At 44.9% G+C, this 23186-nt stretch overlaps 1 protein-coding gene across 3 annotated transcripts in view; it reads left to right on the forward strand.

Moving 5' to 3' along the window:
• The window catches only part of DCAF8 (DDB1 and CUL4 associated factor 8), a 37206-nt gene extending 14361 nt beyond the window's left edge, over positions 1-22845 (forward strand). For all 3 annotated transcript variants that reach the window (XM_036922724.2, XM_036922723.2, XM_036922722.2), the window contains 11 exons: positions 1392-2056; positions 3001-3141; positions 4182-4276; positions 7842-7952; positions 14733-14805; positions 15276-15333; positions 15852-15959; positions 17112-17242; positions 20587-20706; positions 21105-21221; positions 21841-22845. In XM_036922724.2, coding sequence (XP_036778619.2) covers positions 1392-2056; positions 3001-3141; positions 4182-4276; positions 7842-7952; positions 14733-14805; positions 15276-15333; positions 15852-15959; positions 17112-17242; positions 20587-20706; positions 21105-21221; positions 21841-21957 — 1736 coding nt within the window. In that variant the 3' untranslated portion in view covers positions 21958-22845. The remainder of the gene's footprint in view (positions 1-1391; positions 2057-3000; positions 3142-4181; positions 4277-7841; positions 7953-14732; positions 14806-15275; positions 15334-15851; positions 15960-17111; positions 17243-20586; positions 20707-21104; positions 21222-21840) is intronic.
• The last annotated feature ends 341 nt before the right edge of the window (positions 22846-23186 follow it).

Consider the following 23186-nt stretch of genomic DNA (forward strand, 5'->3'; position numbering starts at 1 on the left):
TGCTGCACTTTCCCCTTCTTTCTTCCAGTTCCTATCTTAGTTGTTTTCACACTGTGTTCTTAGTCGAGGTGCTTTTTGAAAAGAGCTTTTTATGTGTCTCCCAACTCTGTCACTATTTGAACCAAAGTGCTTATAGTGTTTATCTGTTTCCTATATTGGATTTTGCCTAAGAGTTCATTGAAAAGGGGCTCCATTGCTTCAGAGGTCTTTAGAAATTACTGCTCTAATCCAGATGACTAACCAGTAAGATGCTCCAACTTTGAATTCTTCAACATCAGTGTGGTATTGGAGTTGAATAGGTCATACCAGAGTCACACATAGCTAGTCTGCCTTTCCTAATATTCTTTAATTCTGACAAGATAAAAATTATGGTCGTCTTAGGAAAGAAGGCCATGAGCAGTGTTTAAAATCCCCATTCCCTGCTTCCTTTTATCACACCTTGACCTTAGTTTGGAAGCTGTGGTCATACTGGCTCTAGAATGTTGCCAGAGTGCTCACTAGAATATGACTTGGCTGTTCACATGGACTGCAGGACCTCACTGTCAGGGGTGAGACCTCTTTTAGGGACCCACTTACTTAAAACCACCAGTGTGGCAGACCTAGAAAATCGTGAACTTTGCTTCTCAGATCCACTATAATAACCCTGTTTTTTATCAGTTTTACTTATGTTTTCTAAGAATTTCTATAACTAAGAATTGTATAAAATTATTAAATTAATGGAAGTAAGTTAGGATATATTTATTAGCAAAAAGTGAGCATGAACCCACTCAAATGATCACAATTCGTATTTTCCCTTTCCACTTCCTTCTTGATTCTTGGTGGATTTGGGACCTTGGGAGAAGAAACCTTAGGATTTAGGAGGTGGAGATAGTGGGATTTCCTCCAAATGGGAAATAGTCCAAGTCCACATCTATTGTCAGAGTGATTGTAATCAGTTATTTTCCATCTTTATGAAGATGGCTAAGCCAACTCTTGCTGCAGATGGCTCTTCTTTTTTCTTGTATCAGCTTAATTATTTGCTGTAACTAATGGATGTCCATCCAGCAGCGCAGAGCCCAAGGTGTTTGTATCAGCTGTACTTTCATACAATTCGCCAGTGCTTTGCTTCTTGAGAATTTATTAGAATCTTAGGTTGTCCTGTAATTCTTCACTTGTGTTGAAGTACCTTTATTTTGTGTGGCTTTGGTCTTAATCTTTTCATTGTCATCCTATATGAAGTCACCTTCTGCAGGTACTCTTTATAAGCATTTGTAACAAAGACACTTTGACCAAAGTTGGTTTCTGGGTCTTTCGATGGGATGATTTCTTAGACTAAGGAGAGGAAATCTTTCTGATCACTATCTTATTTTCTTCTCCCCCCCCTCACCTACCCATTCCTCACTAACACGCAGGAAGCCTGTCTAGTAGTCCGGAGGAGATGTCTGGAGCTGAGGAGGGGAGGGAGACATCCTCAGGCATTGAAGTGGAGGCCTCAGACCTGAGCTTGAGTTTGACCGGGGATGACGGTGGCCCCAACCGCACCAGCACGGAAAGTCGAGGCACAGATACAGAGAGCTCAGGTGAAGACAAGGACTCTGACAGCATGGAAGACACTGGCCATTACTCCATCAACGATGAAAACCAAGTCCATGACCACTCAGAGGAGGAGGAGGAAGAGGAGGAAGAAGAGCATCCTCGGTGCCGTGTGCAGCGCAAGCGGGCCAGTCGTGACCAGGACTCATCAGACGATGAGCGGGCCCTGGAGGACTGGGTTTCCTCAGAGACATCAGCCCTGCCCCGACCTCGCTGGCAAGCCCTTCCTGCCCTTCGGGAGCGGGAGCTGGGTTCAAGTGCCCGCTTTGTATATGAGGCTTGTGGGGCAAGAGTCTTTGTGCAGCGTTTCCGCTTGCAGCATGGGCTTGAGGGCCATACTGGTTGTGTCAATACCTTACACTTTAACCAGCGTGGCACCTGGCTGGCCAGTGGCAGCGATGACCTGAAAGTGGTGGTTTGGGACTGGGTGCGGCGGCAGCCAGTGCTGGACTTTGAGAGCGGCCACAAAAGCAATGTCTTCCAGGTGAGGCAAGGGAGCAGAAGAGCAGCTGAGAAGGTCAGGCATGAGTTAGACAAACCTGAGCTGCTGCCTGGAGTGGGGGCCGCTAGGAGTTGTGGTAGGAATTACACATCTGGACTCGGTCTCATAGTGTCTCAGGAGTTAATACACTGAAAGACCTATGGCACTCTTTTGTTTCCTTGAGAATAAAGACTTGGAAATCTCATTGTAGGTAGGGTGCTTGGAAATCGTCAGGAAGGTATGAAATGTGCCCCTGGTAGGAGACATACAGTATAAGAACAGAGACTCTCAAGCCAGACTGCTTGGCTTCAAATCCTGGCCCTATTCCTTACTAGCTGTGTGATCTTTGGCAAGTTATTTAACCTTTGTCTTCAGCTAACTTATCTATAAGATACGGCTAATTACAAAGAAGGTTATGAGAATCAAATAGCAATAGAAGCTAAGCAGTTAGAGCCATGCATTCTACTTAATAAACATTTGGTAAATATTAATCAGTTTTGTTATTCTTTGGAGATTTTACATCCATCATATTGGTACTAGTCACTTACCCTGAAGCATGTTCTCTTTCCTTCCCCAGCAGCCCTTCTAGTTTCCTGTTACTGTGTAGCAAATTTATATTTGCTTCCTGTATCAAATAGATTTCCCTCCTTTTTTCTGTTTCTCCTCTAGTAGGCATAGTCCTAGTTCACCTCAGCGCTTACCCTGTACCAGTTCAACCCTCCAGAGTCAACTGAAAAGCTTCCTTACATCAGAAGTGTTTTCTCTCCCTCTCCTTTAAATCTTGGAAGAAATTGGATTTGAGCCAATGGTGTAAGAGTAGGAGAGCTAAGTTTCCAGCTGTGGTGCAACAAAAGGGGGTGAGTTGGGGTTATCGGCATGTTTTTCTCCTTCAAATTCACCTTCTCAGTTTATTTTTTATGTCCCTTTTTTCATCCTTAACTTTGCAGGCCAAGTTCCTTCCTAACAGTGGGGACTCCACTCTGGCCATGTGCGCCCGTGACGGGCAGGTGCGGGTGGCAGAGCTGTCTGCCACACAGTGCTGTAAGAACACAAAGCGAGTGGCCCAGCACAAGGGGGCGTCCCACAAGGTAAGGGAGCTCTTGCCCCAAAGGTTGTGCAGTGCAGCTCCTCAGCCAAGGGTCTCGGCAAAGGCCCTTCCTCATCTCTGCCCACCGTGCCCCCTTTGTTGTGGTCACCAGCCTCACTTGAGTCCTACGATTTGTAGATGAGGGAGAAGAGGCAGTCATCCTGAACTTCTTGGCAGAGGTCTCTAGGTCTGGCACCTGCAGCATTCAGTTGACTGCTCCTAACCCCTGAGCTGAGCCATGGTTGGTTTGGAGACCCTTGAGGTCTCCTGTGCCTTCCAAGCCCTTTAAATTCACTCTGATTGTATTTAGGACATCTTGACAGCTCCAAGGTGTTAGTGGTTGGCTCTTCTTCTGTGCGAGCTCCAGCTTTCCTGCTTACAGCTCTCAGCACACAAACAGCACTATTTCTGGAAGCCCTATTTAGAGCCGGCAATATAGGCCAAATAGTCATGGAGGCAGCCAGTGAGGAGCTAAGAGCTGCCTAGTTTCAGAGTAGGCACCGTGTTCTCCCATGCCATGGAAAGAGGATGGTGCTATAAACCCTAAGCAAATAGGTAGGTGGACCTTTTCTAGCCCACGTGGCTTAGGAAATACGAAAATTGCCTGTTTCTTTGATTCTTAGGCCTACTCCCAACCCGCTAGAAAACTAATACTTGGAACTAAAATGTAGGGAATGCAATTTGGGCACCATTTCTCTCCCCACCTGAGGGTGTAGGATCGGTTGTATTTGAGAATGAGCCCCAGTGGTTATTTTCCTTTGGTATCACTTTTCAGATCCCCTGGGAACTTAGTTGAAATAGAAAATCACCTTTCCTTTTGACTTGTATAGAATAAACAGTATGTTTATTCTATAAAATAATTCACTCAAAGTAAGAGAATGGGCTTATTAAATTTTCTCCTATCCTCAGATTTTACAACAAAACAGTGGATGTTTTCTTGTGGAGACATTTTAAATGAAGCTCTTCCTAAAGATAAAGGAATGAACCAGATGACCTCTAATTCTGATCTTTAAAATCATATCCTCCCTTTTTCTCCCTCAGTTGGCCCTGGAACCAGACTCTCCATGTACGTTCCTGTCTGCAGGTGAAGATGCAGTTGTCTTCACCATTGACCTCAGACAAGACCGGCCAGCTTCGTAAGTATAGCAATAGTATTTTTACAGAACTGGATACAATACTCCACGTGTCCTAGGTAATGCTCAACTCTGGCCCATTAGAATCATCCCTTTGTGCCTCTGATAAGAAGCAGGCTAAGGTTTAGGGGGATTCCTCAACCCTTTGTTGTGATTTGTCAGCAGTGAAATGCTATTCAGTCTACCTTCATTTCTAAAGCAAGTCTCAGTTACAGGTGGGCTGTAATAACTTGATGATATATGGGCATAATCAGTTAATTTCTCTCCCTCTCTCTCTCTCTCTCTCTCTCTGGTTTCTGGGAGGATTATTGATAAATGTATTTGAAGCCCCAACATAGTGTCTGGCACCATGGTTGGGACTGATAAAATTGTAGCTACTAATTATTTAGTTTTCTTTTTTCATTTTTTGTTTCTCTTACAGTGAACAAACACAACTTGTTCTAAATTAAATGATGAAGTATATGGACAAAATACAAACACACCCTCATGCCCACCTCCCCCACTCCCCACTTTTCTACCTGTTGGTAACTATTGTTAAGATTTTTGAATATCTTTCCAATCTTTTTTGTATATATGTATCTTAGTATATACATATACACTTTTCCCTGTAAGTGGGATAGTTGTATATATACGTAACACACACATTATGTATGTTTCTGCAGTTTGCTTTTTTCAGTTTATTATGTGTTATGGAGATCTTTGTACATCAGACCATAAAGACCTATTTCATTTTTCAACTATGACGTATGTCATAGCATTGGTGTACCACATATTTACTACCACCTTGTTGATGGATTATTTAGATTATTTGTCTTGTCTTAAAAATTATTATGATAAATCTTGTGTGTCAATACCAATATATAATAAGAGTGTCACTCATTTACATAGCATACAAGTAAAACATAATTTAGGGAATATAATCTTAAAGCAGATTATTATTAGACTTTTAACTACAGACAGATAAGTATAGAAAAAGAATAGGAAGAATTTCAAAATTTGCTTAGAAGATAGAAAAGTTTCAGGCTTGTGGAAAGGATAGATAATGGGATTTAATAGGTTTATACTGGAAGGGGAAAAGGCTTGGGTGACAAGGCATCTGTATTCTAGTACTAGCCTAGCCTGCAGTTACCTAGTTTTGAGAAAATAACTTACTCTCCAACTGAATGATGTTTGTTATTTTCAGTGCTGAAGTTCCATGGTTCTGTGATGATAATGAAACACAAGCAGGTTTTCCAGAGGGGAGGGGAAGGGCAAAGATATAAAAAATGATATGAGTTTGTTTAGTCTGCTCTGGTAGAGAGTTGTGAAGCAGAATGAGTTCTTCTCCTGTGGATCACAGTCAGATCCACAAAGATCTGTTAGGCCACAAGGAATTGGAAATCTGGTTCAAGCAGTGGGCAGACCAGATGACTTAAGTAGATTATTGAATTTGGAATGAAATGATGTGGGCAGAAAATCTGGTTGAGTTGACCGGTGGGTCTAGATGCAGCAGTGACAGGTGGATAGAAATGAAAAGGGGGAATGTAGGAGAAACTTACTGTAAGAGGAGGCCCTCTTCTCTTCTGGGTTCGGGGAATGAGAGACAGTGAGCCTCGAAAAAGTTTTTGCTTTAGGGTTTGAAGAATTACTAGAAGGGTGGAATGAGGTAGGGGACTAAATGGGAAGGTCATGGCCAAAAAATCCAAGCAATCTTTATGTGTTAAGCTGGTGCCTGTATCAGAGGCATTTTTGTGTGAAATTGGCTTAGGGGAATTTTTCTTCTGTGTATATATGATAGCTGAGTCTCTGGAAGCCTGTGAAACTGGCTAACATCTTAGGAGAAGAGTTGGATTAGGAGTTGTGGGTGGTATATTCCTTTAGCCAGTGGATGCTAGTTTGAGATACTCTTCAGCGGAATCCTTTGGTCTGATCTGTAATTATTTTTCCTGGAACATGTCCGCTCATTAAAAAACTGCAAATTTTAGGACAAAATTTGGTGAAATTTGTTTCATACGGTTTCATGTGCTGCCTCCCTCTGATGTGAACATTTTTTCTCTTTTTTTTCCCTGGCCTTGATTAGTCATTTTTATAGCACCTCTGCATGTTCCCCGAAGAGCTCATAGAATTGTTTGTTTTGATGAATAAATTGAGGGCTAGAAACATCGAGATCTTCGTCAGGATTGCATGATAGTGGAGCCACATCTTCATAATCTATCTCTTCAGTTTCTTTATTTTGCTTCCACGTGGTAACTTTTGTGTTTGACCCTCTCCTGAAAATCCAGATTGCTGAGGAAATGAGATGGTCCCATGAAAAGGAGCAACACCTGCTCCTGCTCCTTTTCCGTGTCTAAACCTGCCGAGAGCTGTCTCTTCTCCATTGCTAGTATTGTTCCTTAAATTCTTTTTTTGACGTTTTCTTCCTTGTGTTTTTGAAGGTTGTGTGTGGGTTTTCTCTAATGACATTCATTTTTAATGACCCCTGTACACTGTTTTAATGGAAAATAAAATCTCTGCAGAGAATTTAAGTCCAAGTAAAATGTCTCCACTTTGCCTAGGGCAGTTTTAGGTTGGAGCGACTGTAAGCATGCAGAGAAGATGCTAAAGTCATTTCTTTACAAAGAAACTCGTTGTGGTTATATTTCTTTCAGTTTAAATAGCAACAGAAATGAACAAAACTTTAGAAAAACAAAAGCTACAGCCCAGCCCCTTCCTTTCTTGTCAATTTACTAATCTCTGTAATATCTTATTTGGCTGGTTGTACACTTAGATCTGGGAAGAGTATTTATAGTGTTACCCTTAAGCTGATACAAATTATGGCTATTTAGTCAGAATCATCAGCTAAAATTCTGAAATCTCACAGGGTTTCCTGAAGGCCCCATGGCCTCCTAAGGATCAGCTTATTTATGGTACAACCAGAACCATAATTTAGAAACAATTTTTGAGCCTTCAAAATGGCATTCTTCATCAGAACCTCCTCTCCTAATTTGCTTCAGATAAGGGAAGAAGAATACTGTTTTCTTTTGGATTGCTCCTATGCTGGAAAACCATGGCTTCTCATTTTTTTTTAGTGTACATTTTTAAAGCTGGGTTTCAAGTGATACTTGAAACTAGGAGATAAGACTCTGACTTTAAGGTCTTTTCTGGCCCATTTCTGATTCATCCTCCCCTTGTTCCCTGCTTCCAGATGATTGGGAAGAGAAGATGTATTTCTAAATATAGGATGGGAAGACGTGGATGGTATTGTCTGTGAAATGACTGGTTAATGTCATGTTGGGTCCAGTCAAGCTGAGACTGCCTGAAGAGCAGTGCCTCATACACTTTGTAACTTTCACAGTTCTTGAACACCAGAAGATGACTGCATTACATGGGGTTTTTTTCCATCCCCAGAATAGCATTTAATGAATCAGTCTGGAGCGTTTTTTGTTTTTTTCTTGTTTCAATTTTCAAAACAAACAAAACCACTTTTTTCTTTCTTTCCAAATGAGAATCTGGATTTTTAATAGCTCTGTCTGCATTACTCTCTCTGACTCCCCCTTGACCACCTCGATATTTTGAAAAATATAACTTACATGCTTTTCTATCCTTAAAGGAAACTGGTGGTGACAAAAGAAAAGGAGAAGAAAGTGGGGCTATATACAATCTATGTGAATCCTGCCAATACCCATCAGTTTGCAGTGGGTGGACGAGATCAGTTTGTAAGGTGAGTCTGTGGCTCTTTTGTGTTTTGGAGAGTTTCAGACTCTGCTGCATTGTGTACTACCAGGTGTCCCTTGTGGAAAGGTATGAATTGCCTAAGAGTCCATTAACCACCATCTCAAATGTCTTGCAAGAGGTTAAGCTCCTTCTGAGGCTTTCTGTTTACTAAGGTAACAGTCTCTGAGGGATGATGGCTCCACATATAAAGATGACCAAGTTTAATGAATTGACCAGGGTTCCCACATAGCAGATAAGGCACAAACTTACTAGCAAATGCTGCATTAGTAAATACTTCCACTATTTTTCATAGGTAAGTTAAATGCACAGAAATTTTGAATGCTCATTTTGCCTACAGAAGTGATTGGACTTGTAAGTGCTCAGTGTGGACAGGGGTTTTGGCTCCTACGGTCTTGAACCACTTTTCTTTATCTGTAGTGATGTCTTTGTAATTGTGAACATCTTTCGTAGCACTGGCTCTTGAGGTTTATCTTAAGGAAGTCAGAGTTCATGGATTCAGTCCCCATGCATACCAGTTAGTTTTCTTCTGGCTCTTAGTCGCAAACTATCCCATCCCTACCCTGTTGGCCTATTTTAACTATATTTCTCTGGTTGCCAAGGGATCATCAGTTTGAAAGGGAGGAGGAGGAAGAGGATCACTAGAAAAATGAGTGACTTTTTGCTTTCTTGATGGTGGGTGAAAAGCATTATCTTCCTTTTAAATAAGATAAGCACATTTTTATAATTGTATTCTGAAGTTTTATTAGTAAGAGTAATGGGGATAGACTTTTTAGAATACATGAGAGATGACCTTACCTTACTGAAGAATCCTGCCTCAAGAGAACTGGACAACTTTGTTACTCTCTTCCCGTTTCCCTTGCCCTCTAAACTCGTTTCCTCTATTCACCAATAGCAAATATGTAGCAGTAGATTTTTTTTTAGTAAGAATAGTGTTGATCAGAAAGGGTTGTGGGTTGTCAGAACTTCCAGGTGCTCCCCCCACCAAACCAAGCATTTATTGAAATTTCTGATTTGGATTTCCTGCTAGAGCTCTGGATTGCATGCAAAGTCTGTATCTGTAGATAATTCAACCACCAAGACCTTAATGTTTGAAGGAGTTAACTGTTAGGAATTCTGGTTGATAATGCCTTCATCCAAAGCTGATAACTTTCCCAGGGTTAGAGTGGGGCTGGAAATTAGTTTTAGCATTTCAGCACAAAGAGAAATACTCAGGTTTTATGGATATCAGCTCCAATGTCCTCTGTCCCTTTGTATATCCCAAATTGTCAGTAGGTACAGGCTATTTATTAGCTTAGCAGGAGCATGTATAGATTTTGAGGTGCACTGACCCTGCATGAGCAGGTGGCCTTTCCAGCACCCCAGCTTTTCTCTGATGCTGGGATGAGCCTCAGTTTCTCTGGCACCTTGTCACTTCATCACTTGAATATTTTGAGATTTCCCCTGTCTGATTGTTTCTTTGAAAGAACCTAAAGAGCTCACCTTCTAGTACACATTTGAAAATATTTTTGCTGAATATTTTATAACACCATTAACTTTCACTCCTAGCCTGAAAGAATTTCTACAAGGAAATACAGAGAAACAGCTTACTCATCCTCAAGGCTTTTGCATTATGAACACTGAATTTTTGTTTAGGGTTGTAAAGAAGCCTAACTTAAGGGAAATGTTAGAGAGACAGACTTTTTGGCCTATAACCAAAAAAAGTGGGGGAGGAGAGCAAGGGTAGGAAAAAAAGTAGGTAAGTGGAGGTGATGGAGGTGTGAGTCCCTATTTTAAATCCAGCTTTGGTTTGCTTAAGAATAGGAGTGAAGAATAGGAGACGTAGCAGGTGGAATTAAGCCTGTGGTGGTAGCTCTGGTAGTGTGATTGACTGACATACACATTTATTGCTAAAGGATTTGGGGTATGCCCTAGTTCATAAGATAGTAAGTAATCAGTCCCTTTTCTCCCTTATTCTTAGGTTGATATCAGCACACTGAAAAAACACTAGATTAAGGGCAGGTCGGGGAAGGGAGGGAAGGAGGGAAGAGAGAGGCTTAAGGTAACAGGTTAGTGGGTACCTGAAGGCCTGTGGAGAGAGAGATGCAGTAAGGGTGTCAAGACAGGGCTGAAACCATTTATTTGATTTAAAATGTCAAAGGCAACTTGATAATATGGGTGATTGTAGTAACCACAATGTTTTTCATGTGAAGGAGAGATACCTTAATAAAAAAAAGTAAAAAATGTCAAAGGCATAGGAAGACTCAGTGGAGATACGATTTCTTCCCAACTTGACTTGTTGATTCACTGCAGTCCCAGTCAGTATCCCAGCAAGATGTTTTATGGATATGGACTAACTGATTCTAAAGTTTGTATGGAGAGGCAAAAGAGCCAGAATAGCCAACCGCAATATTGAAACAGAAGTACAAAGTTGGAGGACTGACACTTCTTGACTTTAAGCCTTACTATATAAAGCCTCCAGGAACCCAGACAGTGTTACATTGGCAAAATAGATCAGTGAGAAGAATAGAGAGCCCAGAAATAAGACTCCCATAAATACAGTCAAATTATCTTTGACAAAAGAATAAGTGAAGCAAAGACAGTCTCTTGAACAAGTGGTCCTAAAAGAATTGGACATTCACCTATAAAGAAATGAATCTAGATACAACACCCTTCACTAAAATTAACTCAAAATGAATCTAGGACCTAAAACTAAAACTCAAAACTGTATACAACTCCTAAAAGATAACATAGGAGAAAACCTATTGACCTTGGGTATCACGATGTCATTTTAACGACAATGCCAAAGACTTGAGTCATGAAAGAAATACTGATAAGCTAGCCTTCATTAAAATGAGAAGCTTCTGCACTGTGAAAGACAGCATCAAGAAAAATTAGAAGACAAGCCACAGACTGGGAGAAAGATATTTACAAAAGGCACATCTGAAAAAGGACTATTACCCAAAATACACAAAAAACCTCCTAAAACTCAACATTAAGGAAACACACAATCCAATTACAAAATGGACCAGAAACCTTAAGAGACACCTCACCAAAGAAGATATACAGATGGCAAGTAATGTATGTGGAAAGATGCCCCACATTGTATATCATGAGGAAAATGCATATTAAACCAATGAGATACCACTACACACTTATTAGAATGTCTAAAGCCTGGAACACTGACAACATGAAATGCTGATGAGTATTCCTGGAGCCGTAGGAACTCTCATTCGTCGTTGGTGAGAATGCAAAATTATACAACTACCTTGGAAGACAGTTTGTCGGTTTCTTACAAAACTAAGTATACTGTTACCAAATGACCTAGCAGTCACACTCTTTGGTATTTATCCCAAGGAGTTGAAAATGTGTCCCCACAGAAACCTGTACATGGCAGTTTATATCAGCTTTATTCATAATTGCCCAAACTTGGAAGCAACCAAGCTGTCCTTCATGAGGTGAATGAATAAGCTATGTTACATCCAGATGATGGAATATTATTCAGGGCTAAAAAGAAATGAGCTATCAAGACATGGAGGAACCTTAAATGCATATTAGTAAGTGAAAAGAAGCCCATCTGAAGCGGTTACATACCGTGTGATTCCAGCAATATGACATTCCAAGACAAACTATGGAGACAATAAAAAGATGAGTGGTTGCCAGGGGCGGGTGGTGGGAGAGAGATGAATAGACAGAGCACAGAGGATGTTTTGGGATTTGAAAATACTCTGTATGACACTATAGTGGTGGATACATGTCATTGTACATTTGTCCGAACCCACAGAATGTACAAGCGTGAACCTGCTGAGGTTCACTGTGGACTTTAGGTGGTGGTGGTGTGTCAGTTTAGGTTTATCCTTGGTTAGGAAAAAAAAGGAAAAGTACTATTCCCGAGGGATGCTATGCATCTGGAGGCAGGGAGTATGTGGGAAGTCTCTGTACCACCCTCTCAATTTTGTTAAAAACTGAAAACTAAAAAGTAAAGTAAAAAAAATTTTTTTTAATGTCAAGGTCCTGTCCTACATTCAGAAAATAGAGGGAAAATTTGTGTTCATCTTTTTATCACCACGTCTAGCACGGGGTTGGTAAACTATACCACCTGTTTTTGTAAATAAAGTTTTGTTGAAGTACAGTTGTGGCCATTCATTTGTATATTATTGATGGCTGCTGTAATGCTACAGTGGCAAAGTTCAGCAGTTGGAACAGAGACCAAATGGCCCGTTGGCTTAAATATTTGCTATCTTGCCATTCGAGGAAAAGTTTGCCAACCCCTTGTCTAGCATCATATCTACAATATAGAAGGTTCTTAATAAATACTTACAGGAGAAAGGGGAAGGAAGGTAAGGATTTCCTCATTTAGAAGGACAAAGGAGATAACTGAGGAACACAGAATAGTCCACACACGAAAATACTGAATATTTAAATATTTTTTTACCAATATATTGACTTGTGAAATTTATGATGGCTATTCAGACATCATGAAGTGACATTTGAGAGCTGTTGGTTTAGATTCGATTTAGAGGGAAAGAAATCTGATTATCAGCTGCTATATTTGATGAAGAATAGTAATTGATAGTGTAGCAGTCTCCTACTTACTGTCTTCTTTTGGGGGGGTTCATTTAGCAGACAGTTCTTGGGCGTTCTTTTTATGCAGGATATTAAGCAAGGGATTGTGGAGAATACAAATACAGATTCATTCATTGATTCATCCAGCATTTACTAAGCATCTGCTAGATATGCACTTGGCTAGACATGGTCTCTGCCTTCAAGGAGCATTCTGGAGAAACTGGTATATAAGGATAAAAAATATTAAGTAACTTATCCAGTATTGCTCATCTAGTAAGTAGCAGAGATAGTATTGGAACTCAGGTCAGACTCCTTAAATATGGTGGAAACTGTTTCACTATACTGTTGTTTCTCACAGAGAAAATACTAAAGACAAATAGGAAATTAGTATCTCCAGAAGAGGGAACAGTAATGTGTAAAAGTATTAATGAGATGTGACATGGTATGTTCAAGGAAGTGTACCTTTTGTTGCTGTTTGGCTTTTGTTTAATGTATAGGACCTTTGAGAAGTGATAGCTATACAAAGGAGTTATTTAGTAGGAAGTACAAAATCACTGAAGAAGATTTAAGCAGGGAATTTACAGAAAAGTTTGCATTTTAGGCATAACTCTGGCAACAGTATGAGCAAAGAAATCAGAAGGACAGTACAAATAATGTAGGCAAAAAATGACTAAGGGTGGAGAAAGCAGGTACAGTCAGATGTACCAAATTGACAGGAAAGAAATTAACTTTCTCATATTAGAGAAAGGACCTGATTTCTGGTTTGGCCATCTGATTCAGGGGAAAGGGGGTAAGTTTGTATTGAGTTTAGTTTTAGAACACAGAGAATGAGTTTACTTTTGGACATCCCATGACCACATCCAATTGGCAGTAGATAAAAGTCTAGAGCTCAGAATTGTTGGCTGGATACATAGATTTAGGAGACATATATTTACATATAAGTGGTAATGAAAGCATTAGTGATAGAATTTGGTTACCAAAAGGAAGACTAGAGCAGAATATTTTGAGTCTGGTCCTTCTTCCTGGAAAAGAAGCACCTAAGCGCAGTTCCTGGGCGTTCACATCCCTACCACCCGGACTCTAGGTTAAAATTTGCTTATGTATAGTCAGGAGAATTTAAGACCAAACCTCCGGGGAGCATCAGCAGTAAAGGGTGGGCAAAGAAATACGAGCCCATGAATAACATTAAGGAGTAGTTGGACATCAAGAAAAGAGCGTTTCAGGGAAGGAGTAATGAATGATATCAGGACAAGATAGGCCAGAAAAGCATCTTTTTGGCATTAACAGTTAGGTTACTGATAACTTTAGCCAGAGAAGTTTCAGTAGTGGGTTGAGGACCAAAGGTGGATTGGAATGGATTGAGAAGTGAAGAGGAAGTGAAAATACTGAATGCAGATTGCTCTTTTCAGGAATTGACTGCAAGGGGAAGGACAGAAAAGACAAAAAAAAAGTCAAAAGAAGATTTTTAGGAAACAGGAAGATAGTGATGAGGAAGAGGTTGAGAAATGGGCTAATCAATCAGACAAGGTCCTCGGAAAGATGAGGCCCTGAGATGGGAGGGGACTGGTGGTGGAGGAGAGGGACTGGATTGGCCTTGTTCCTCACCGTATTTCCAGCTCCTGGCATGATACTTGGCATGTAATGTACGTGTCATAAATAAGTGAATGAATGGTTAAAGTTTGGAGAGATGAGAGAAGGTGAAGGTAGTTTGATGCCTAGTAGGAATGAAGGAAGGAGAGGGGGAGACTTAAGGAGACAGAGATGTGGTCTGTGATAGTTATGGTGGGGTATGAAAGGGACTTCTGGCCTAATAATATTTCAAGAAGGGATTGAAGGCCCCCTGACTTACATAAAGCATTGTCTCTGCACATGAGTAATAAAACCCTATTGGGGAGGTGAAATGCACAGAAAAAGCTCTGTAATAATGTTTCAGTGAAATAAACATTAAGTGCCATAAAAGCTTATAGCTTACAGAGAGGAGAGAAGCCACTTTGAAATGCAGTGTATTACCACTCGAGATGGCAAGTATCTGGATAAAAGAGTCAGGGCTTGGAAAGGGCAGGAGAGGAGGGCCTTCAGGGGCGAGCTTGAGGCGGCAGCTTTCTGGGGACTGCGCTTTATCTTGCTGTGCAGCTGATTGCTGTCTCTGCCCCTACACTGAATTACAGCTCTTCAAGGGATCCGTTGGTAAGTTTGGACATTTCGATTGCTTCTTCCATCACAGGATTTATGACCAGAGGAAAATTGATGAGAATGAGAACAATGGAGTCCTCAAGAAATTCTGTCCTCATCACCTGGTAAGAGTCATGAAGGGCCAATGGCTCCAGATTTCCCTGACTTGACCCCAAGGCTGCCCCCAGACTTGTTGGTATGGTGGGAAGAGCTTGGATTTTCGAGTCAGACACCTGGATTTGAATCCTGGCTCCACCACTTACTGGCTTGGTGGTCTTGGGCAGTCAGCTCACCTCTGTTAGTCTCAGTTTCTTACCGGCCAAACAGACATAAAGGTAGCTGCCTTGCACCGTGTTGATAAGGCCTAATGAGATACGTGTATATTAAATGGCCAGCGTACAGAAGACAACCAACAGAAAGCTCTCTCCCCCACTGAGGTGGTCATGTTTCATTGGTTGTACTCCTGTGTCTGTCTTTCTCTCCCTCTCATTGTCTGGGAGAAGATACAGGGGAGTTTGAAGGAAAGCCTGTTTCCTGAAGGTGGTATAACAAATGGGGGGGTGGGGCATCAGTCAGTATCTGCTCCTTATTGCAGGTGAACAGTGAGTCCAAAGCAAACATCACCTGTCTTGTGTACAGCCACGACGGCACAGGTACGTGAGCAGGGCCCAGCTCCGAGGCTGGCATGCCCCCTTTGTCTAGGGAGCTGCTGAGCCAATCAGGTGTGTGCCCTCCAGTGCTCACCACTGTGCTATATCTCCGAGTGGAGCAGCAGGGGAGTAGTTGCTGATGGTGAGCACACAGCGGGAGGCTGCAGCCGATGACCCTTGGAGATGCCAGGCAGGCACCACTGCAGAGGGCTGCGGATGATATTTGGCAGGGCCTGTCCTGCAGCCCAGGCCTCTTGCTTGAGCAGGTTCTTAAGCCTTTAACTTACTCCTGAGTTAACGGGGCTGAGCTTCCTGAGCATTCTGCTGCCCCTGGGTTGGCAGCGTGCTCCTAGGCTACCCTAGACACCTCACTTGCCTGCTGTTCCACCTAAGTAAGATGGGCGCTATACCTGGGTATTAGGAGGGGGCACTCCTGGCAGGAAGCCCCTCCCCGACTCCCTACTCCTGATCCCAGCCCTTTTCAGCCTTTGCCTTCACTGCTGTGTGCTTGTTCTTGGCAGAGCTCCTGGCCAGTTACAATGATGAAGACATTTACCTCTTCAACTCCTCTCACAGTGACGGGGCCCAGTATGTTAAGAAATACAAGGGCCACAGAAATAACGCCACAGGTGAGGCTGTCTTTCTGGGTCCCTGGAGCCCCAGTGTGTTGGCTTAGAGAACCACAGTACCTCATTGGGAGTGGGTTGCCTGTCACCGAGGGCAAGGAGAGGGTGCCCCTAAATGGGCTGGAGCTGTCATGGGCCTGCTCTGCTGGGGAGACGGGCGCAGCAGCATCTCCCCGCCGAAGGAATGTCCCTGGGTCTGAGCATAGGGATGCCACATGGACTATGTTTTTTCATATGATTTCAGGTAACTTCAGGCTTAAAAGGCTTTTTAGGGAGTTGGGAAGGTTGTCCTTAGTCTAAAATAGGTGGTGAGCTTGTATCTCCAGGGAGGAGGAGGAAATTATTCTTTTGAAGGAGGCAGAAGAGCAGGAGAGGTAATGGTCCCTCACCCGAGTTTGCAGTGCAATTGGCCTCTTCTCTTCTGTCTGAGATTCCCAAACTTTGCTGTCAGTGGGGTCACCTGACAGTCCCCCAGAGCCAGCTCCCAACTCCAGGCATTCTGATCCCGTGGGAATGGGGTGTAACTTGATTAGGGTTTTTTAAAGCCCCTGATGTGATTGTAATGTTCCAAGAAGTTGGGGAATCACTGCTCTTTGTGCTGCCGCCTAGCAGATGGCCGCCGTGAGAGCCTGGCTCCTGGCTTCTCTCATTAAAGTCAGACGGGAGCCGTGTTTTCGAGAGTGGTGGCAACGGCCGCAGTTCAGGTGCCTCCCACCAGCACATGAGGCCCACACCTCTGTCAGCTCAGGCCAGCTGATGACCTGGGACGCACAGGCAGGGCGCACAGCCCAGGGATGGTTCTAGGGCACAGGGCGGCGCTGCCTGGTGGTGGGCAGAGCTGGGGCCAGTGCGGCGGTACTGAGGCCTGTGATTGCCTGGTGGGGCGTACACTGAGCCTGGGGCTGCTGCGGAGGGCTTGCACACCCCTGCCTACGGGCTCTACAGGGGAGTGCAAGCAGTGCCCGGGACGGGTGGGATTCTGTTCTAACTACCACATGTGCGTAATCTCTGACCTGTTTTGTGAACATGAAAGGAATTCTTTGGCTCCTAGCTGGTTAAGAGTTGGTGAATAGCTAAATCACTTATGAAATATATATATGTATATAGGCCTCATGCCAACTGTCATGTGGTTTATTTCCTCATTTGTCATTTCAGTAAAAGGCGTCAATTTCTATGGCCCTAAGAGTGAGTTTGTGGTGAGCGGTAGTGACTGTGGGCATATCTTCCTCTGGGAGAAATCATCCTGCCAGATCGTTCAATTCATGGAGGGGGACAAGGGAGGCGTGGTGAGTACGGTGTGCTGGGCTGGCTGGCTCCTACTGTGTCCCGTCATCAAGGTAGGTGTTAGCAGGGCCACTGACTTCTCACAGTGACAGCATGACACCTCGTCTTAGAGGTTTAGCCAGCTAACTAAAAGGCAGTAGAGTCTGGGGTGCCGAGGTTCTGAAGAGATATTTCCTTCCTTTTCCTGTCTTTGGTCCCTATACAGCGTGATTCATTGAGAAGTGAAAATGGATCTTAGGGAAGTACTTCTGGCCTGAGTGAGATATCCCTAGCTGTGAACCTTTTCTAAAAAAGAGGTGTTGGAGTTCAGGGCCCACCATTCTACACAGTGCTCAAGATGTCCTCATTCTTACCCCTTGAGAGTAACTGTAGCAGTCTGGACTAGATCCTGGATCTGCAGATACAAGCTGGAAGGAGCATTTTTTTTGGATTGTCTGTCCTTTGAATTCTGCAGATAACCTCCACCGAGACAGGGCGAATCAAAGCATGAGGATCATGATTTAGCTCTTGAGATGTACCCAGCTAACCTTAATTTTTTCTTTTTCTCTTTTTTGAGCTAAAGCCAGGAAGGAATTTAGTAGTTTTCTATTGCTTTTGGACTGCAGAAGATATGAAAGGGATAGTTTGATAAACTACATTAATCTGACTACCCAGGATAGTCTGGTTAAGAGCCTCTAAGGAATGGCTGAGACTGCTTGGTGTCTCTCCTTTCCATTCCTTCTAAGCTGTGAAAAGCTCCAGAAGCTCAGCCATCTCTTGATGAGGTTTATCCAGAGAGAGGTGTTAGAATTTAGAATGGTTCTGTGCAATTGAGATCCCATTCCTTCTTATATGTTTCTTGCCCAGGTGTGAGGCTATTTCACATTTTCTTCAGGTTTCCTAAAAATCTTGGGGACCTGGAACCAGTATAGATGTAGGCTTCTGTGGCCTGAATGTAAGTGGAGAGGAGTTTAGAACTTGAAGGTGAGTCTTGCTGTTGCCTTCTTCATTTCCTGCTCCTCCATAGGTCCTCTTCTGTCATCTGCAGGAAACAGACCTGAGCCACCTGAGTCTTGGTGGGAATTCTGCAGTAGGCATGTAGTCAGAAGGAAGTCAGAAGGGGCTGGTGAATCCCTTCTCGATCATAAGCTGTTGTCTTGCATTCTGTTGTGAAGAGGTGGATGGCTAAGTTAGTCTTCTCCCAGGCCAGCACTTGTCCATTCTCCAAACCGCTCTGCAGGCCAGTTTGCACTGAGCTCAGCCAGCATCAGGGTTTGCTGATGAATCCAGGTGCTCACGCAGTGAGGGCAAGTGCCTGGGAAGGTGGCCCCCAGGCCTGAGTTTCAGTGGTCCTGAGAGTGAGGGGCTGGAACAGCAGGTAGAGAAACTGTGCCCTGAAACGAGTCCTGGCTTCCTGTTGCTTCTGTGAGACTCGAATGGTCCGTGGGGTCCTCCCTTGGCTCCCTCTGTTTTTCTGTCCTAACCTCCCAACAGTGGGGTCACCAAGCACCAGTCTCAATGCAGACTCATAGCAGTTTTATATCATGAAGTAGAATATTAGAACCAGAAGGGATCTTAGGTAATATTGTCCACCATGCCCAGGTCTCTTGACTGTTTTTGGTGCAAACTCTAGTACTTTCTTCCCGTTTAGGAACAAGGGTTGGGGGCGGTGGGTTGGGGAGGGGGTGATGTCAAAGGTAATCTTTAGTTTCCCAAAAGCACTTGGCTGCTTCATCCCATCCGCATTCCCCAGACCAGACATCTAAGGCCAGAGCTTTTTTTCTTGCTCAGGCATTACTGACAGGGTCAGTCCTGGCATTCAGACAGGTGTGGTGAGGTGACTAGGTACCCTGGCCCAGAAGCTGTCGGCTCCCGCTCTGGGCTCCAACTCAGGTATTGTGTGTAACTTACTCTGTTGCTCCTCTTGCCATTGGCTGGCTTTGTCATTAGTCTTAAGTTCCAAGGAATTTCTCCCCTGCGTTTTTATTTTACTGACTGACTCAAGAAGAGCTAGGTCAGAGTGGAGGGGTAGTAAGGGCTTATCAGGACTTGGGTGAATGAGAACAGGGCGGTACGTGTAAGCTGTAGCATATCTTCTGCTTTGCGTCTTCCCAGGCAGTGCCGCCTCCTGCTCCCGTGCTTCCGGTGCTGGAACCTCTTCCACACCGCCTAAAAGAGCCAAATAGAAACTTTGCGTATGTAGAGGGAGAGAAGGGAAATGTGGCTTCTGCTTTACTCTTAAGCTCAGACTTAGCTTCAGTCTCTTCTGAGCATTTATTTACTTGTAAAATAGAAGACAAAGGAGATTGGAAGTCTGTAGTCAGTTTTATTTTCCCTGCCAGCCCCAGCTTCCTCTCAGCTGCTCTCTCTAGGCAAGGCGGACGAGGTGGGTCCGAAGAGAACTAAGGCTTTTTGCTGGTGGGGCTTTTCTTGGACTGTAAGGCAGCGGAAAGGTGAGGGTAGGGGGGATATGAAGAGTGGTTGGGGCCACACCTTCTGTCTGGTGCCTTTCCTATCTTTTCCTCATCGACTAAAAGCCTGAAAATGCTTCTGTAGCTAGATCTGGGACCAGCCCCGCCCTGCCTTCTGGAAGGCTGCTGTGTTCAAGTCAGACAGCAGGGGGCACAGGTGCCTTCAGACGGAGGAGGCTGCCTGAGCTGGAAGGCTGGCCTGCCTGCTGTCTGCAGAGTGCAGGACTCAGGCTGCGGACGCCCGGGGAGGCTGCTTTCCTGTACCACGCAGCTTGGAGCTCAGCCTGTTGCGCTTTCAGGGCAGGTGGCAGGGTACCGTCCCCTGGGACGTGCAGGGCTCCCAAGCAGACATGTGCTTCCAGCATCCCGCCGAGCCCCAGGTCAGCCTCTTCCGAGCCTCCAGTTCTGGTGAGCAGTGCCCAGTATATGTAGTTGTTCCCTGACTCTTCTGGGGCTCGGCAGCAGCTGCCACTTTTTTCATTTTCAAAAATGTATTTGCCATTTCGTGAAAGCCACCAAGATGGTTTTTTTCCAGCCTTGGGCAAGTTGGAGCTGTGGAATCTGGAGTGAATGAGGTCACTTGGATCTCACTGCCTTTTTGTGAAGCCAGCAGTACAACACAGTCACCCCCTCCTCCCTGCCGGGCTGTGTCTGAGGAGGCGGCCACCCCTGCCTGAGTGTAGGAAATGTGAGACGGGCCTGATCGGAGAACCAGCCTGTGTCCGGTGCCCCTTCCAGCCCCTGGGCCTTTGGCCCAGCCCTGTGGCGGGTGGGCCTGCCTTCCCAGCAGCTGCCTCAGCCCTGATAGAGGATAGTTGTTTGGCTCAACGTGAGTAGTGGTTTTTAAACCCTGTTCCCTCACCCCCCTGAGTCTGCTTTGTTTTCCTCCTGACCAGGTGAATTGTCTTGAGCCCCACCCTCACCTGCCTGTGCTGGCAACCAGTGGCCTAGACCATGATGTTAAGATCTGGGCACCCACAGCTGAAACTTCCACCGAGCTTACAGGGCTAAAGGACGTAAGTAGCTGACTGCCGGTAGCCGTGTGCTGTTAGGAGCCTCTACTGGCGTAAGGATCGCCTGCCCAGTTCTGTGAAGGCTCTGCGCTCTAACGCTGTCTCCCACATCCTGCCATTGCCTCTCCAGGAGCGTCCCAGTCCAGAGGTCCTGGGGGCAGCTTTGAAGTGCTCCCAGTTCATAGAAGAGTTGGGAGTAGAGGACATCATTTTTTATTTGAAAACATCCCACTTTCTCAATGGATAAACCTGGGACCTCCTTCCCTAATGCAACCTGCTCCACTTCAGTGTGACAGCTCCTGGGGGAAGTTCCTCCTGGGACAGAACGCCAGCCTTCTCTGACTGGGTCCAGGGTTCTTGCGCATCACCCAGCCCCGGCCCCACCCCTCTTTTGATCCCAGGTGATTAAGAAGAACAAGCGGGAACGGGATGAAGACAGCTTGCACCACACTGACCTGTTTGACAGCCACATGCTCTGGTTCCTCATGCATCACCTGAGACAGAGACGCCATCACCGGGTAGGCCAGAGTGGGCAGTGAGCTCTCAAGGGCAGGGATCCTCTCCAGAGGGCAGAATGCCCCAGGGCACATTTCCTTCTTTCTTTGAGGAAGCAGGTGGTCTTGGTTGGGTTTCTTATCCCTTGTCCCCCATTCCCATCAGAGCCCTGATACAGCCTTGGAAGAACCACTAGCAGAAATGGGCGGTGTCTGCTTTTTGTTCGCAATCGCCATGTGTGCATAGTGCTGTCTTCATAAAGGCAAAGGCATGGAGGTGGGAAAGGAGTTGAGAAGAAATTAAGCCTCAGGGTGACCCTTCTGTTTACCTCCCATGCCTATAAGAGGCCTAGAGCAGGGTAGCAAGCTGTGGCAGTCAGTATGCTGCCTGGTTTTGTAAGCAAAGTTTTATTGGAATATAGTCACAGCCATTTGTTTTTGTATCATCTGTGGCTGCTTTCACACTGCAACAACTGAGTTGAAGGGTTGTGACAGTTAATGTCCCGAGTCTAAAATATTTACTGTCTGGCCCTTTAAGAAAAATTTTGCAGACTCCTGGCCTAGGCGTCTGAGTGACAGTGAAGACCTAACAGGCTCATCCTCGTTCCCAGGAAGGTACTAACAGGCCTTTGCCATCCCACAGCGCTGGCGAGAACCTGGGCCTGGGGCCACGGACGCAGAGTCCGACGAGTCTCCCAGCTCCTCAGACACCTCCGACGAGGAGGAGGGCCCCGACCGTGTGCAGTGCATGCCCTCCTGAGGCCTGGCTCCCTGCAGGGGCGGGCTGGGCTGCCGGCCCCATCCTGCCTGGGCGGTCCTTTCCTGTCCAGGCCCTTAACACTCAGCAGAAACGCACTTTGGACTTCTTGCTTTAGATAAAAGACAACCCAGGAGAACGACAAACCAGAGGGAGCGAGCCTGCGGAGAACACCTAGAAGTGGGAGTTGAATCCTGGAGGGGGGTGTTCCGTGGAGAGGTGCACAGGACTGCAGAAATAGCCTCTCTCCAAAGCCCTTTTTTTGGGAGGGAGGAGTGTATTTTGTGAACTGGTTTGGGGTAGGGAATGGGGTTTTCTTTTCTTTAAGCTCCCTGGTTTCTTGGTGGGGGTCGGGGGATACCCAGCTGTTCAGTACCAAGGGGCCAGAGTGGGGGTGGTGGAGGTGCCGTTCTCTCTTTGGTTTAGGTTTTTGACCTTGTTTTCCTTTTTGACAGTTTGTTTTCCCCCTCACCACCCCTCCCCAACCCCATCCCAGGATCCTGTTTTTCTGGGAAGTCCTTTGAGCCCCAGCCATCCCACTCCCTTCACTTCCTTTCCACCCATTCGTTCTCTCTATTTCTCACAGTGTTTTGCACTTGATTATGTATCTTTCACTTTCCTCCCTTCACCCCACCACTCCCTATAGTAGGTCTGGTGAGGGAGGTTGGGGGCGGGGGAGGAGGGGCAGAAGTGGAGGAAGAATAGGAAGGAGTTACCTCTTCTGTTGTTTGGTGGCAGCAATCTCCCTGTCTCTCTCACTGTTAGAGGCCTAATTTTATATCTATAAATATATTAAAAAGCAAGTCAAATTTGGATGTATCATGTTAAAACTATTGTCAAAGTTTAAATACATATATATTCCCTCTGACTGCAATAAAGGGACTTACAGGAGAGACTGAGTGAGAGTAATGATGTGGGGGTGACGGCTGGGACCATCCTACCTTCTGTGTGCGGCCCCTGGGGGTCGCGGCTCACCCCTTAGGTTTTAGGAGGCTCAAGACTGGGAGAGTTCTCACTTATGCCCTTCTGTTTTCTGCCACAGTCTTAGGGTTGGGAAAACAGAAAACTTTCAGCCTTTGCCTCAAATCTGCTTCTCCTCAAGTCTCGGGGTTCCTGGGATGGCTCTTCTACCAGTAGAGTGGCCCGTCTTTAAAACTTGACTGAACTGTGGGTGGAAAGGGTTCTGCCACTGGAGACCGTCTCTCCTAGGGCGTGTGTGACGGAAGACACCC

This window comes from Manis pentadactyla, chromosome 19 (assembly GCF_030020395.1).
Source record: "Manis pentadactyla isolate mManPen7 chromosome 19, mManPen7.hap1, whole genome shotgun sequence".
In the NCBI taxonomy this organism is placed as follows: Eukaryota; Metazoa; Chordata; class Mammalia; order Pholidota; family Manidae; genus Manis; species Manis pentadactyla.